General features: G+C 35.2%; 1 protein-coding gene across 3 annotated transcripts in view; it reads left to right on the top strand.

Moving 5' to 3' along the window:
- The window catches only part of LOC145263141 (uncharacterized), a 336,481-nt gene extending 319,265 nt beyond the window's left edge, over nucleotides 1-17,216 (top strand). For all 3 annotated transcript variants that reach the window (XM_080120108.1, XM_080120110.1, XM_080120109.1), the window contains exons 6-7: nucleotides 3,054-3,162; nucleotides 16,473-17,216. In XM_080120108.1, the coding sequence (XP_079976234.1) occupies nucleotides 3,054-3,162; nucleotides 16,473-17,167 (804 nt within the window). In that variant the 3' untranslated portion in view covers nucleotides 17,168-17,216. The remainder of the gene's footprint in view (nucleotides 1-3,053; nucleotides 3,163-16,472) is intronic.
- The last annotated feature ends 835 nt before the right edge of the window (nucleotides 17,217-18,051 follow it).

The raw sequence follows: 18,051 nt of genomic DNA, 5'->3' as shown, positions 1-18,051 counted from the left end.
TGTGAAAGTTTGGCAAAAGGGGACCATAAATGAAGTTCAGATGAGCACTTGCTATGAAAATAACAATAGAGCAGAGAGAGGTTTGCAGTGTCTCTTCTCTGGGAAAAAGGCAGCAGGGAAGAGAAAAGAGCATCACTTACTAGGTTTCAAAGCCAGTTTTAAACTTTATCAAGGCAGGATAGGGTGCACCGAGCAGTAACTGAAGAGATGTGGCAAGAGTACTCCAGTTTAGGATATACTTGACACTCATACAGATGGAGGATTACATCGGCAGTGAGATACCTACTGGAACGGTAGAATGATCCAACCATTTTTCCAGCGAACGATTGCTCGACTGAGCTTCAATCCCTGGTGTTCCTCCACTAACATATTCACAGTAAAAATTCAGCTAACTGCAACCACTATAAATAATTTCCTTTCCTTCCGCTGTGTACTTAAAATTAAACAACTTCCATGAACAAAGTTTCTTTCCAAAATCTATCCGTTTGTGGAATACAATAGCACAAGGCTGCTCCCAGCTGGATGTAACATGGTCGTTTTTAATTCCAATGTAAACAAATTCTTGTCAAGCTTTTCTTTTTTTTTCTTCCTAAGACATTACCACTTATCAAGGCCAAAAGGCCACTCGAAGATAAGGGTAAAAAAAGTGTGAGATGGATGGTGAGACAACACTTTGATCATTTGTAATGACAATGATGATAGGGCAGAATCTGATTATTTAATAGGACAGCTCCACAAAAATTAGTTTACATTGGACTTGAAAACAACCTTGTTATAGTCAGATGAGAAACAGCCGCACAGCAGTATGTTCCACAGACAGGAAGTTTTTGGAAAGAAACTTTGCTCATGGAAGTTTAAATAATCAATTTATGACCATTCAACCGATTGTTTTAAATTCTCTTAAAGTGTTGTTCATCGTTAACTAACAATCTTATTGACCTTTATTATCGATTGTTCTCTTAGCTTCATAATATTTAAATAAAATATTTAATAAATAAAAATATTTGCATATAATATATATATATATATATATTTATAGTAACTACTAACGATTACTATGATATTGTCCTTTTCACCACTGTACTCTCTTTAACCCTTATCCTTGAGTGGCCTATTAGCCTTGATAAGTAGTGATTCCTTTGTAAAAAGAAATATATATATTTATAATATAATTATCCACCGACACATGTTTCACTGTCTATGACTCATCAGAGTGGCTGAATGTGAATATTGAAAAAAAAACTTTTTTAAATAAATAAATATTTAATGAATAATACGTATGCTGCTCTCTATTTGGGGGTGCCAAATTGGTCAAAGGGAAAATTATGTCCAACTCACATTTAGGTAAAAATGCACTTTTGTAAAATTCATTCAAAAAAGTATCGCAAAAACAAAGTGAGAATGTGTGTGTGAGGATACTCAACCTATATACTCAACGGATTTATCTACAAACTTGAAATTTAGTATATAGGATATTCAGACATGTGGAAAACTTTTTTAATCGGTTTTCATCTGGATAAACAAGCTGCTAAGGAACTGAAATTGAAAAATTAGTATGTGGGAGTCGTCGGATTTTTATCTGTTTGCTGTTTCATGAATGCGCATGCGTGAATGGTTCACATGACAGATTCATTATGTTAAAAATAAGTAGGTTTGAATACACTTTTTAAAGATCCTGTCAAACTGGTTTAATGGTTATCGTACTTGAGTCACTGTCTTTAGATTTGAATTTTGATCTCAGCTTGAGTATTTTTTTTCTTACTTACAAGAAGTGAACTGTTTAGAAAAAAATATAATAGACCTATGAACTTGAAATAGTTTCTGTATCAAGATATAATATTTATGCATATTTTACGATCGGGCAACGCCAGGCGACCTGCTAGTATATAAATATCTATAAAAGTGAAATTGTCTGTGTGTGTGTCTGTGTGTGTACATTTCCCTACCAAACTGTCAATTTTCAGTCTACAGACTGGAGATTTGACATAAGGGCTATTGAGATTCAGAAAAATCTTTTTAATTGGTTTTCAGCCAGAAATTTGGCTGTCAAGGGGTCAAAGTTCAACGATTTGACCTTTGAAAACTCTATCAAACTCCTCCGCCAATTCTGGGTCTAAACACTTGAAATTTTAGATATAGGTTACTTGGACATGGATCAAACTTTTTAACTTGATTTGAGCCCAAAACAATAAATTTTAAGGGGTCAAAATTGGGCTCAAAGTAAAAAAATAAATTGACCTCTGCAGTCTCTACTAAATTACTCAGCCAATTTCTGCTCTAAACATTTGAAATTTTACAAAAAGGGTATTCAGAGGTAGGGAAAGATATTTAATCAGGTTTGGATTGAAAATTTGAGCTGCCAAGGGGTCAAAGTTCAAAAGATTTGACCTTTGCGGTGTCTAGCAAACTACTCAACCAATTTAGAGTCTAAACACTTGAAATTTTAGATGTAGGTTATCTGGACATGAGTCAAACTTTATAATATATATATACATATGCACATAAAGTTATGAAAAGTACATAGGGTCCAAGCAAAGCCAGGCTGAACTTCTAGTATATATATATATATAGACTAGTATGGGTGCCCGGCGTTCCCCGGGTATTTGGAGATGTATGTTGAGCAAAAAAAAAAAAAAAAAGTGGTCAATTTTTTTAACTTTGACCCCTATTATGACCCCTTAAATTTATTGTTTTGGCCTCAAATTAAGTTATTAAGTTAGATCCATGTCCAATGAACCTATATCTAAAGTTTCAAGTGTTTAGACCGAAAACTGTCGGAGGAGTTTGGTAGAGTTCTCAAAGGTCAAATCGTTGAACTTTCACCCCTTAATCGCCAAATTTCTAGCCGAAAACCGACCACATCGATTTCCCCAAATCTCAGTACCCTGTATATCAAATTTCGAGTCTGTAGACTTAAAATTGACAGTTATTGCGTAGGAAAATGTACACACACAGATACACATAGACACTTTCACTTTTATAGATATATAGATATATGTTGGTTCTAAGATCATGTTCATAACACATTTGTTGTTCTCTTTTCATCATTACAGGTAAAGGAGATGACTTTTACATTTGATGATCTTGGCGAGCTTGACCTGAGGGTGGATAGCATGAGATGCGCCCAGGCACGACAGCGACGTAGTTTACCTCTTGATCAGGGTAAGTGTTAACGGGCTTTACTTTTCTAATTTAATCAGGATGAAACACATTTAAGCTAAGATATTCAAACATGCGCATGATATAAAAATATCTTCGTTTGTTATTAGAATCCTTTGAGATGAGTAAATTTTCTGGGCCCATTACGCAGTGGATAGAGGCATTGAATCTCTTTGGTTCCAGGTGAGCATTGCCTGACGATAGTGGTCTCAATCCTATCCAAAGCCGGCCAGAGGATCAGCTAACCAAAAACGTGGTGAGACAACAATTATGGAAGGCGGTAATTACTGAGGATACCTTGGTTCCAATCTCTCATTCTCCTGCGACCTTAGCAATGAATTCCAGTGCTGCCTTAATCTCGCCTCTTCTGCTTTTGTCCACCTGAATGACCGAGTGTTCACCAACCGCAATCTCAGGACCCATACAAGGGTTGCTGTGTACAACGCAGTCATCATATCCACCCTCCTGTATGATCTGAGGCATGAGTTCCGTATCGCCATCATATCAGGCTGCTGGGGTCATTTCACATCAGATGACTACAGCAGATCTTCAGCCTTCATTGCTGACACAAGGTGACCCATTCAGAGATTCACAGGAAAGCTGGAATTGCCCTTCTACAGTCACTCCTTATCCATCATCAGCTTCTATGGTTGGGCTACGTCATCAGGATGCCCTCAAACAGACTACCTCGAAGAATTCTCTTTGGTCAGCTCACTCACTGGCAATGAAACATCGGCTGCCTGAAGAAACTATAGATAGACTGCATCAAGCTCACCCTCAAGCACTGCAATATCCCCTTGAATCTTTTGGAGACTTTGGCAGCGGCGAGAGACACTTGGCACTCCACATGTGATAGCAAGATGGTTTTCTTCAAAAACAAGCATGAGCGAGCAGTTACGGAGCGTTGCACACTGAAACACTGGTGAGTGGCCACCACTCGCCATCAAAACCGAAATCCTCTTCCTGTGCTCTGTCTGTGCAAAACAGTGTAGATCATCCATTGGGTTTCAGTCATCAACGAAATCACAGTTAATTAATAAAAAAAATGAAGACGTTATTCACATGGATGGACTACCATAACTAACTAGTTAAGACTCAGCATTCCTATCCCGTCATGGTTAACCACCTGATGAAGGTCAGAGGAATAGTTGAATAAAACGTCATGAAAAAACAAGATGAGGATAACAAACAAATAAATAAATGTTTCTAGATTGTAGAGAGAAAAAGACAAACTTCGGATGTGGCTAGAATTTTAAGAGATGTTAAAAGGTAAAAACGCCTTCATCTTTTAATTTCTATAAGCCATCCAAGTCAGAAGGCGTCCAACTCTGACGCAACCATCTATTTGTATAAGAGCAGATACATCCCAAACTGTTGCCATATCTGAGCGCGAACTGCTCACAGCACCCTAGCCTGCCTTGGCAAAATTCAAAACTAGCTTTGAAACTTAGTAGGTGATACCCTTTTTGCTTCCCTGCAACCTCTTTTCCACAAAAGAGATTTTGCGAGCCTGTCTCTGCTCTATTGTTATTTTCATGGCAAATGCTTGTCTGAGCTTCAATCTATGCACCTCCCTTGTCAAACTTTCATGAAAACACTCGTCTAACTGCAACCACGAATAATAATTTCCTCCACACTCTATCTGTGCCTAAATGTAAACTCAGATTCCACGAACAAAGCTTCTTTCCTAGAACTACCCGCCTATGGAACTCTGTTTCACTGGCCTGCTTCCTAGCTGATTACTATATGATAGCCTTCAAATCCAATGTAAATAAGTTCTTGTTGAGTTTTCCCCTTAAATAATCCCAATTCTACCCAATTTACACCATTAACGATTACTACACTAGCAGATTTCATTCATTAAACCTTATCCTCGAATGTCTTTCGGGCCTTGATAATTGGTGATTTCCTTATTAAAAAAATGTTACAAATAACGTCTGATGTATTAATTTGAATTCTTTATTTTTTGATGGTACATTAAAAGAATTTTAACATAATTTATTGAAGATTTGTTTGCAAAACAGAAAAAATATTGAAAAAAGATTTACAGTGTGAAACAATTGTCGCCCTAGAAAAGACTATATGAAAAACCGGTTTTCTCTTTTGGTTGGCCAGTTGTGTACAAAAAAAAAAATTGTAAAAACGATAGGAGCCTTCTATCATGTCTGAAAGTGACACAATGTTCAACAAGCAAGATCAGAGATGCGCCGCTGTATGACTCTTGCTCTCTACCGATCCAAGTTATAACAACAAGAACGTTGCAAGCACCTTTAAAATGCATCGCTAGATTGCCACGAATAAAAGGGACATGCCCAGAGTGATGAAAACAGTTTCCAGCCACAGTTATGGTCTTTGGTGTGGTTTCAAGTGAGGGCCACACCATGCCACCTAACATCTTTGAAGTCAGCTTGAAAATCAACACCAAAGTGTACCTGGATGTGCTCAGAGTGTGATGATCCCCTAGTACAATCAGGTGGCCGCTTGCAGACCCTGGGTGTGACAGCAAGAACTCGGCACTGGCCCACAAGTCCAAAGAGAAGGAGTGCTATTTGTACCCTTCTCTCACTGCCCCCCCCTTCTCCACCAACCTGAACCTGCTGGGCTACTTTGTTTCCTCATATGTCAAGAACATCACCAACAAGACCTCCCACAACACCAAAACAAGTCTGATTGCCACCATCTGCTGAGTATCCACAGGCACTTGTGAAAAAGGCATGCTCCCAGTTCCAGACCTATATTGAGGCAGTGATTGAGGCTGAAAGTGGCTACATTGAATAGATGTCAGCTCTACTGCATAATCATGTTAGCTGAATTGATTTTTTTCAATATGTTTTAAATAAAGCCGTAGTGTTGTTTTCTTTAGGGTGACAATTTTATTGTCCTACCCTCTATTCATTAAAAACATTTTTTTACATGGTTTCAATTTTTAGCTTTGCAAATTCGTGTCCTTTCCAAACCATCGTTCATAACAGATTGTAGGATTACTCGATTACAATTTAATTCCCCAATTTTTTTTGGGGGGGGGGTTCTTTTTTTTTTTTCGTAATGTTCCTGAAAAAATTAATTTCTTTTTTTTTTATTGTTACAGTTTACGATGCTTTATTTTCATACAAAAGCAAAAATAATTTTTTATTTTTTTTTATTTTTTACTACTGAAAACCATAACTTTAGTAAAGGTGGTTTTTGTTTAAACAAAATAATACATTTCCACTAAGATTCAAATAAAAACGTGTTCATTATATTCCGTGATCATTATTTGATAAATACTGAAAATTTCATAAAAATTAGTTAATTTCCTGATTTTTGGTGAATTTTCCCTTCAGTTCCTGTAAAGTTTCAGATTAGTTGAGCTTACATTAATTCTGTAACATAGCGCATATGGATGTATGGGAAGATGTTGGTGCCAGCGAACAATGGCTAGTTTGCAGAGAGATTAGCAGCAGCAGCCAAAAAACACGCATATGCAAATTGGAAAGCGTGCACAAGAAGAAAAAAGAAAAAAAGGAGAAATAATGCAGCACGTGTTTGAAGAAGAAACAAAGTCGGCATCAAAGAAAAAAGACGCGTAAAAACACAGCTGAGAAATGACTACGGCCAGCATGAGGTCGGAGAAAGAAAATGGACATATAAAGCAAAGGCGAGAAATGGCTGGCTGCGATCGGTGTGGGGTCAAAGAAGAAAAGTGTACACTAGGCGAGATGGACGATGGCAAGAGACTTTTCGGTAATGTCACCACATTTATAACGGTATTAATGATCTTTTGTTAAAAAAGAAAAAATGCCAACCCAGATATTTATTTCTATTCCTGCTTTGTTTGTTTGTCCATCTGCAACGTAACGGTCACGTTACAATTAACCCTTATTGTTAAGTGTTGAGCCATTCTGTTGAACAAAGCTAGTGGTAGTAAATCCAACTGGCGAAGAATCAATGCAGTCATGATCTTGAGTGTTGACTAATTCTTTAGAACAAAGATGGCGGCATTAAATCAACGGAAAAGTCAATGTAGTCAGAATTAGCAATGGTTCAGCCGTGTCAAGATGGAGACTGACAGGGAACTGACTTGCATCCAAAATTCAATATTTTTATAATTAGGTCGGAGGTTTCTCATTGGTTTATTATCCTAACACATAATTATAAGATTATAAGATCTTCCAAATTTTGGAAGTCATACCCTCCACTTATCAAAAACATTTTAACACTTATCCTTGAGTGGTCTTGCAGGATTACTCAATTTAATTCTTCAACTTCATTCCTGATGTTTTCCTTCAGCTTCTGTAAAGTTTCAGGTAATATAGTGCATATGAGCATGTGGGAAGATATCTGCAGCAGCAAAGAATGGCTGACTTGTAAAAAATAAAAAGAGAAACAAAGTTGGTGTTGAAGAAAATAGACGTGTAGACGTTTGCAGGCAAAATATGGCTGGCTACGACCAGCATGAGGTCGGAGAAACAAAGTGGACATTGAAGAAAATGGACATGTTAAAGCAAAGGCGAGAAGTGGCTGGCTGCGGGGTCAAAGAGGAAAAGTGTACACCAGGTGAAATGGACAATGGCAAGAGACTTTTAAGTGGTGTCAAAACAATTATAACAGTATTAAACATCTTTTGTTAAAAAATAAACAATGCCGTCCTGGATATTTATTTCTATTCCTGTTTTGTTTGTTTGTCTGTTTGGGACATAGCAGTTATGTTACAATTAACCCTTATCCTTGAGTGGTCTTCAGGCCTTGATAAGTGCTGATTCCCTTGTAAAAAAATAAAAGAGATAGCCATTCATTTTGACTCTTGTGGGTGGGGGACAGTTCCTTGTATTATTTGGATTCATTGGACAACTGTTCTCATCTTGACTGTCATTTTCACAACATTGTGGTCGATGTAACCTCCGACCTTCTTTAGGTGTGTTTTGTCGAACTCAGGGATCTTTCTGTCAAACATGGGAATCTATCTGTCAAAAAGTCAGAAACGTAGAACAGTTTCTGTTAAATCAATCCTTTCCAAAATAGACAATTTCAAACTGATATTCTCAGAGGAAAATATTCATGTGACCTGTTCTGCCATTTTAATTTTTTTTCTTTCTTTCAAATAAGGAATTTGATTTGAATTCTTTGAAAAGCCTTTTTTGATTCCATCATCCTTTAACTATAATGCAAATAAGATGTCTGCAAGCGATTCCAAGCAATTGAAAAAAAAAAAGACATTATGTGAAAAATGTGGAAACATTCTTCCATCGCAAGCTAGAATCCATTTTATCTGTGTTTGAGATGTTCACTTGCTTTGTTTGGTTGGATTTTTAATGCCAAAAATATAAGAATAGATTTATCCAATCAATGCGTTTATCGATAAAAATACTATTTTAAACTTTCTTTTTTTAAACTGTTTATCCACACCCAAACATGGCACAGTACCACTAAGTTGTAAGGAGCTACCATTTGGGATAAAATTTGCAGGGATACTATGCAGGGAGTTGAGCAGCGAGATATCTGTTCACATCACACTTGAACTTCTGCATGTCAGTGCAGTCAGGGGAGCAGAAGCCTGGAACGGAATTCCAAAGTCTAGCAGTTCAAGGGAAGAAGCTATTTGAGTAGAAGGTTTTACAGCATTTGCAGGCATACTATGTGGGGAGTTGAGCAGCGAGATGTCTGTCCACATTACACTTGAACTTCTGCATGTCAGTGCAGTCAGGGAAGCAGAGGCCTGGAACGAAATTCCAAAGCTTAGCAGTTCAAGGGAAGAAGCTATTTGAGTAGAAGGCTTTACGGTATCTACGGATGTTTAGTGTAGGGTGGGATTTTGCTGCTTGTTTTGTTTGTCAGAGTATTTGCATCAAGGGGGGTACTAGTGTTTTAAGTTTGTCTGAGCACTTACCATTAAAGTACTTGTAAAACAGGAACATGGATGCCACATTTCAGATATTGAGGTTAGGGTTTGGTTGACAGTGCAGGACCTATTCGGTTGGACACCCTTTTTTGAATCCTATCTAAGAACAAGAGACTAGTGGCATATGCACCAGCCCAGATGTGACAACAATATTCCATGCATGGGTGAATAGTGGTTTTGTAGAAATACAGGATACTTTTAGCATGTTCTCGATTCGAGATGCTGACTTTTTTGTTTGTTTAGATTTTAAATACCCCCAAAAAATAAGAATGGATTTATTCTGTAGACATTTTCATACAATTAATGTGATAATCGCAAAACTACTATTTTAAACTCAAGCATAGCAGACCCTTCAAAAATACGATTTCCAAATTAAGCATGATGGAGTATTCAAAAATTAAAAATTAGCATGACAGAAAATTCTGAAATACTATTTTGAACTTTCATATGACAGACTATTAAAAAAATTCTGTTTACAACTTAAACATAGCAAACCATTCAAAAATGTTATTTAAGAATTAAGCATAACAGACAATTTGAAAAAAATTCAAACTTGCGCAAGAAAGATCATCCAAAATGTTTTTTCAAACTTGAACAAGAAAGTTAATTCAAAAATGTTTCTTCAAACTTGAGCAAGAAAGTTAATTCAAAAATGTTTCTTCAAACTTGAGCAAGAAAGTTAATTCAAAAATGTTTCTTCAAACTTGAGCAAGAAAGTTAATTCAAAAATGCTTCTTCAAACTTGAGCAAGAAAGTTAATTCAAAAATGCTTCTTCAAACTTGAGCAAGAAAGTTAATTCAAAAATGTTTCTTCAAACTTGAGCAAGAAAGTTAATTCAAAAATGCTTCTTCAAACTTGAGCAAGAAAGTTAATTCAAAAATGCTTCTTCAAACTTGAGCAAGAAAGTTAATTCAAAAATGCTTCTTCAAACTTGAGCAAGAAAGTTAATTCAAAAATGCTTCTTCAAACTTGAGCAAGAAAGTTAATTCAAAAATGCTTCTTCAAACTTGAACAAGAAAGTTAATTCAAAAATGCTTCTTCAAACTTGAACAAGAAAGTTAATTCAAAAATGCTTCTTCAAACTTGAGCAAGAAAGTTAATTCAAAAATGCTTCTTCAAACTTGAGCAAGAAAGTTTATTCAAAAATGCTTCTTCAAACTTGAGCAAGAAAGTTAATTCAAAAATGCTTCTTCAAACTTGAGCAAGAAAGTTAATTCAAAAATGCTTCTTCAAACTTGAACAAGAAAGTTAATTCAAAAATGCTTCTTCAAACTTGAGCAAGAAAGTTAATTCAAAAATGCTTCTTCAAACTTGAGCAAGAAAGTTAATTCAAAAATGCTTCTTCAAACTTGAGCAAGAAAGTTAATTCGAATCTGTAACACAAAGGAGGAAAAGGTGAAAAAAAGCGAACTGCTTAACCCCCGTGGCTATTATGACATACGACTTTGCTGCCCTTCAAATTAAGGCTAGTCATTGCAAGCGCGTATGATGACTTTGCAAAAATGTTGATGAAAAAGTAACCCCTCCTTGTACAAAACTGCTCAATTTAGAGTGAAGGAATGAATGCTTTTGACCAATTTTTTAATATTTGTCGTCCAAAGGATCGACCTTGAAAACGATACCGAACTCGAGGATCCGTCATGTGTGTGGAAAGGTTTTGCGAGACATACAAACACACACACACTTATTTTGTCTTTTATATATATAGAAGAGGGGTTCATTCAGTTTGTGTGGAAAAGCTATTAAAGACTGATCCTTTAAAAATGTTATTTTAAATTGAAGCTTTATACAAATGGACTAATGGATAAAGCCTCTTATCCAGATGTAAGGACGCCTGTAATAACAACAATCTTCAGATAAAAGTGACTTTTCTCCCTTTTCAGATGCCAACACGAAACACACAAAGAAGGATATATTGATTACAATAGTTTTTCACAGAATGGACTAATGCATCTGGGGACCTTTTTATTAAACAAAAAAAAAATGAATTCTGTAAATGAAACAAACGACAACAACAATTTGGTATGATACAAATAGCGGCCATTACTGTTTTGTTAGATCTTCAGTGATCCTTTTAATTTTAGACTTTTTTTGATTTTTTTTTTTTTTCTTATTTCTCACGAAGCTTGGGAGTCAGCTAAAACATTGAATTCTTTAAAAAAAAATGATGGCTTTTCATCTTAAAAGTAAGGAATTGCTTGAAAAAGAATATGATTCCAAGTTTGGTTTAAAAACATGACTCTTGCAAAACATTATCAATTATCAAGTCCAATTTTTTCATTCCATTGGTGTTATGTAATCTTAAAAGGTTCTGAATTGATACCGGCATACATTTTTACTTCTTTTGACAAGAATTAGTAGATTCAAATCGATGGAAGTTTCTAGTTCATCTTGTATCTTCTTCTCACAGAGGTAGGGGTCAGCTCCAAAAATAATTGACTCCTTCAAAAAATCATTACTCCGCACCGCAAAAGTAAGGAGTTGGTTAGAAAATAATGATTCCCAACTTGATTTAAAAATCCGACTCTGGCAAAAAATGTCAATTACCAAGTTCAACTTCACTTTTGTATTCCTTCCTGAATACCCACTTCCACTTCCACAACAACAACAGCAACAACAACCACGAACAGGTCATGTCAAGCAGATAACTCAACAGTCTTAACTCCGAGATTAACAACAACAAAAAGGAGATCATCCCAAACAGACTTTCCTTCAAGACAAGGGGAGATAATCATATTATTTGGATTCATCAGACTACTGTTCTCATCCTGATTGTGATTTTCGCAATGTTTTGGTCGATGTATCTTATCAAATTCAGACTCGGGAATTTGGACAGAATTTCAAATGGAACCGTTTATTTACTGTTCTGTCAGCCATGATTAGATAGAGGTCCTAAGTAATTCACAATTCTATTTTCAGTCACCCACACTGAGAATTGAACCTTCAGGAGAATATCAATTTTACAACTGATTTTTCTAAGTACTTTAACCATTGCACCAAGGGCACTTGCAAAAAATTCTAGTATGAATTTTAGAAGTCTTGAACCTATTTTTATTTCTAGTTGTAAATATTTATTGCTGATTATTATTACTATATATATATTACTGTTTTTACTTCTTATTGTACATATTATCAATTATTTATAATTAATGGTTCCCATATCGTATTAAATTTTATACTCGGTCTACTTAGTTATTGGTTATTCCCCAGCATATGTGTTGCTTCTTTGAGTCGTCTTAATCTTTACCGTTCTTCTGTCTATAATTTTTACTTCGTCCCATAATGGTAGATGGTTTTCGTTTTCGTTTCAGATATGGTCAGCTATACCCGATGTTTCAATTTCTCCATGTACTATGGCTTTTCGATGTTCTTCTAAACATACTTTTAGTGGACTATAACTATGCAAACTATACAAAGGTGGTCTCACATTTACATGAGATCTCATATACAGAGTTCTTAGTCATGATTTTTTTCTATAGGGGACTTGACTCTCACAATCTGTTTCCGGAGAGTTGAATCACTCCTGAATCCTGTCCTGATGTCATATGGCTTACATTATGTTTGAAATTCTGTCCAAGTTCCCGAATTTGGTAGAAATATTCCTGAGTTCGACAAGATATGCATGAACGTCGGAGGTTATATTAACCAAAATGTTGTGAAAATCACACTCAAGATGAGAACAGTAGTCCAATGAATCCATATAGTACGAATAATCAATTCTCATCTCAAAAATTCAGAAATGTCAAGGGAAGACAACTCAACTGTCTTAACTTAGATAATACCATCACTTACTTAGGAAACTCCTTAAATAAGGAAGGCAGTATGGACTGAGTTGTAGTGCAGGATAGGCAAAATGTGTGTGTGTGTGTGTGTGTTTGTATGTTTGCCAAAAACTTCTGACATGCATTGGAACCTGACTAAACCAGTATCATTTTCAACCTCCATCCTTTGAACGATAAATATCAAAATATTGGCCCAAAATATTCATTTCTTCACCCTCAACTGGCCAATTTTACATCACCGTTTTTTGCAAGTCATCTTTTCTTTTCAATTGACTTCGCTTAATTTTGACGTTCTCAACTTATAATAAAGTTATAATCTGGTCTGTTTGTTTTTCCACAATTTGATTTATATTTGCAAAAGGCACACTGTTTCACAAATTACTTTTCATACTGAAAAAGGATGTTTACACACTTAGCATGATTTTATATATATATACACTATTTATTCAAAGAGAAATCAACATTCAATAAGTAACCTCATTTGCATATTACATTAAAAGAAAAGCTATTTTAATAATGAGCACCATATTATTAATTGTTTGTTGCAATAGAATTGGTTTAATTGTTCTATTTAGAAATATTATTTGAAGTTGATTTATTTCGTTTATTTGTAATTTATATTTAATTTGTTTTATTTTCAATTATTATTAGACTACACCAGTTGCCACGGAGGTAAGATAATTTATTTAAGCTGTGAGAGTTATTTCCCCTTTATACTATTTTCCATTTAATTTTCATAGACGAAAATTAATGTATTTTATGCTTCTATCAATCCAACATGTGATCCACTTTCAGGAAAATCGTAACAAAATGTATCGTTAATAGCATGCAACTAAACTTTCCGCCCGCCAATATTTTTCAACCTAGCAACGCCGGGTATAAACAGTTGGTAAATAAATAATAATAGAACAATTCCAACGTGTACAAAAATCACTCAAACTTTCTTGTCTTCAAAATGGTAAATTTGAAAAGCAACCTGTAAGTTTTTTTCTGCATTTTTTTGTCTTGTTTATGGAAATAGCTCCAGATAGCATAGGAAGCTACTTGATTTAAGGAGCTGAGATAACATATTTATGATGTCATCATCCATTAAGTTCTGAACAATATATATATTTTATGGAAATATATCACAACAAGGTATGAAGCCACAATGTAAGGAGCTAACAAGAATGAAAGCTGATTATTTGAAAAGACGGGAGATGCCTATTGACCTTAGTCTTGAAAAGACCAAGGCTGTAGGTAGAAAGAAAAACAGTGGGCAGGAAGAGAATTCCACAACCTTGCAGTTCTTGGAAAGAAGCCACTGGAATAGGAAGCTGTATTACAATGAGGTGTTAAAAATGAATTAATGGAGACTACTAGACCAACGAGTCAAACAAACTGAAACAAAGGAAGCTGAGAAAAGATCAGATAATTCTAAAGAACACATACCATGATAGTATTTGTAGAAAAGACTGAGACTAGCAACATCACGTCTGTGCAGTGAAGAAGAAAAGTGTGGAGCCAATCAAATTACAGATATGATTTAGCAATTTATCACGAACCTTCAAATTCTAATTACTTCATATAACAACTGTAATATTTCACATTTTAATGAATCCTAATATTGAATTAGGTTCAGGTTATTGGGCACCAGTAGCTAGACATGCGAAACAGGATAGAATATTAAAGTTGAAAGGTATACAAAGAAAACTAATCAAATCAATAAAAGGAATAACAGATTGCAATTATAATAAGGCATTTGCAATAATTATAATTCTTGTATATTACTACTGTCGTTAAAGCAATGACGACAAGCACTTACATATAAAATATAATTGCATTGAACAAAGCATGAATTTAATAAATTAAAAATGAAGAATTTAACATAAAAACAGAAAAAAATATATACATATATATAAAATAAAATATGCATCAAGTGCACTTGAAAGCCAAATAACAACGCAATATTATGAAAATAAACAAATATTTTACTTGTTTGAAATTTATAATTTAAAAATATATTTTGGAGCCAAACTCCATCCTCAGTATGTTGTTTGTTTCTTTTTTCTTCTTTCTTGCCATGTTGTAAAGTTGGAGAAAGAAAAGTCAGTACAGATCTGCGCATTGTCTCTCAGCAGTTGTATTTTAAAATGCCAGGAATGGTGCGTTGGCTACGGTGTGAGTTCCGTTATAGAAGCATTGATTTAATTTGAATAAAATAAAATATGCATCAAGTGCACTTGAAAACCAAATTACAATGCAATATTACAAAAACAATAATTATATATAATCTATTTACATAATTATAACACTCAAATGACCTTGTAATGGCTGTTGTAACCCAACATCCGGTTTATGACTTCCGGTTGCGCATGCGTACATAAACAAATAATCAACGCGACAATAAAACGTATAAAACATAATACTCGCATACATGTCTCAGTTTCTGTATTAATTAAAATATAATATTTATGTGTATTTTATGATCAGACAGTGCCAGGCAGCCCGCTAGTATACATAATAATTTTAAACGGTATCATTTAGGCAGCCAGATTAGAGTTATATATCTTTTTTTATATGAATGTGTTACACTTCATTAAAAATTGATCGTTTCAGAAATTGAAGGGAATACTGAAAGTTTATATGCAATTTGTTATATCACTTTATAATATTATATGTACGAGGTGCCTTCAATAAGTTTCCAGACTTTTTTTTCATATGGGCACGTTTATTGATAGTACACACATGAAACTCTAGCTCCCATCGAAGTAATCTCCTCCAGTTTCAATGCACTTGTTGTACCGTTCCAACAACTTCTGGAAGACCCCATGGAAATCCTTGTGTGAGTGTGTCAATGACCTTCACCACAGCCTCATTCATCTCCTCAATTGTCTCATAATGACAGCCCCTAAGGTTTTCCTTGAGCTTAGGGAATAACCAAAAGTGACAGGGAGCAAGGTCTGGACTATAGGGAGGATGAGGAAGTCTTAACACCCATCTTGGTCAAATAGTTTGTGATCTCTGAGCACCTTTGGGACAAACTTCATGAAATCTTCTCCATCTTTAATTCCTCACAAATAATTGTGTGTACAGTTCCCACACTGACATCAAACTGTGCACTTATTGTCTCTATGGACACACGACAGTCCTTATCCATGAAATTCTTTATTTGGCCAATCAACTCTAGTGTTCTGACTTCCTTACTCCTCTCACACCTCTCATCAACCTTCAGACTCCCTGGCTTCCTTGAATCTCTTATGTCACTCAAAAACTGATGCTCGATTCATGCAAGGTGGTTCAAAAGCAGTTTGAAGCATTTCATATGTTTCTGTGACATTTTCTCCAAGTTTAAAACACAGTTTCATTGCATATCGTTCTTCTAAAGTGTCCTCACATCCAGATTGTATTTTTGAAATTCACCAGCTGTGACAATCAGGCTTTAGTAGGGTGTATTCCAATTCCTGCTGTAGCTTTTCATTTGAAGTTGAAATCGTAAAAATTGGTCAGTCATCTCATAAGATGTACGGCAATAACATACTGAGTTCGCAGGAGTCTGCGGCACTTTTAAATGCATGTACAAAAAGTCTGTAAACTTATTGAAGGCACCTTTTTACTATGCATGAAATAATAAGATATATATTCATATACTTTTTTATATTTTTCATTTTAGGAGAATTGGTTAGTGTTTTAAAAGGTTGGAAATTTGGAGATCTGGACACGACAAGAGATCTGTTGAATGCGTATGCGGAAATAAGTGGTGAGGCCAGTCCTCCTCCCTACCAAAGTGCTGTTCTTTTACCAGTTGCGGGCACGAAACCAGCACAGTCACCACCCAATTACTACGGCTACAACTCGCGTCACTCTCCAGTACATACTTCATATCATTACGATATGGATACCCATGACAGACCCATGACATCACATTCCAGAAGAGTGATAAAACCTCCGCAGGATCTGCAATACGATCTGGACACAGACAGAACGGAGTATGTGAACGATGGATATAACAGAGATCAAGACAGCCCAGAACGGCGGTATCAGTATGCAGGACAAAACCTCTCGTTAGACCGAGACTCGGATGGTTACCCATACGCGGTCATCACGGATGATACTAAAGTCGAGTATCACGATAGGCATGCCAGTCAAGAGCAGAAACGTCATTTTGCGACACACCAGTTCCAGATTGGTCATGAAGAACTCCACGCCAGTCGTCAGGCACCAGTCCCAATGGTTCAAGGTAAGAGTGGTAACCAAGAAATCTATAACATTCAAGCGGCAGGTCAGAAAGGTTTTCAGTTGCACATGCGCGGCAAAGAGGAGGAGGATGATGACGATGATGAAGTACATGGAGAAAGTTTCATCTGAAATTTTTTTTTTTTTTTACTTTTTTAAATACAATATTTTTTATTCATTCTTTCATTTGTTGTTTTTGATTCTTCAGAACTGTCGCACTTGGCCATTTCATCCTGCTCCATCTTTCGGTTCACTTACAGAAAAAAAAAAATACATATATATGAGGATGTATATATTAGTGATGGGACGATTCCATATATTTTTACCAATTCCAATACAATTACCAATGCCATACTAAATTCCCGATTCCGATACAATTACCGATTCCGATTCTTATCATATCTCTAAATATTTAACTATAAAGTGATTATTTTGTCTCGATTACAAAAAAAAAAAAAAAAAAAAAAACACCATTTAAATATGCATATATTTTCTCAAACGTAAAAACACACTTGTGAGGTGAACTGATCTATAAACTTTCGTTTTACTAGAAGTTAAATTCAATAAATATTTATTATTTCATTCTTACTACCAGCAGTGGAAAATTTTTCTTAAATCAAACAAAAAAAAAACGATAATTAAATTTGGCATTGGAAAATAGGAATAAATTTTCTCATACTGATTTCAATACCCCAAAAAGTTCCAATTTTTCTGATTCCGATTAATCGTCCTAACATTGGTAACATATATGTATAAAATAAGTTCAATTGTGTAGAACTAAAAACCAGTATCTTTTCAGAAGTGCTCAGTATATATGTAGAGCTGTTATAATTAAAACTACATAAGCATTATAATTAAAACTATATAAACATTAGAAAAATTCCTATGTGGATTGGTCTATGTTTCAAATATAATGAATTTAAAAATTGTGTTTAGTAAATTTATTGAAAAAGTCGATTGAGCCTGATTGATGGTAGGTTTGTTAATGCGAATGAGTAGGGCGTCTAAGATGTGGA

Source organism: Euprymna scolopes, chromosome 38 (assembly GCF_053919585.1).
Source record: "Euprymna scolopes isolate OS-2025 chromosome 38, ASM5391958v1, whole genome shotgun sequence".
NCBI classification, from domain to species: domain Eukaryota; kingdom Metazoa; phylum Mollusca; class Cephalopoda; order Sepiida; family Sepiolidae; genus Euprymna; species Euprymna scolopes.
Note: the sequence above shows the minus strand (reverse complement) of the source record. Positions and strands in the feature narration are given on the sequence as shown.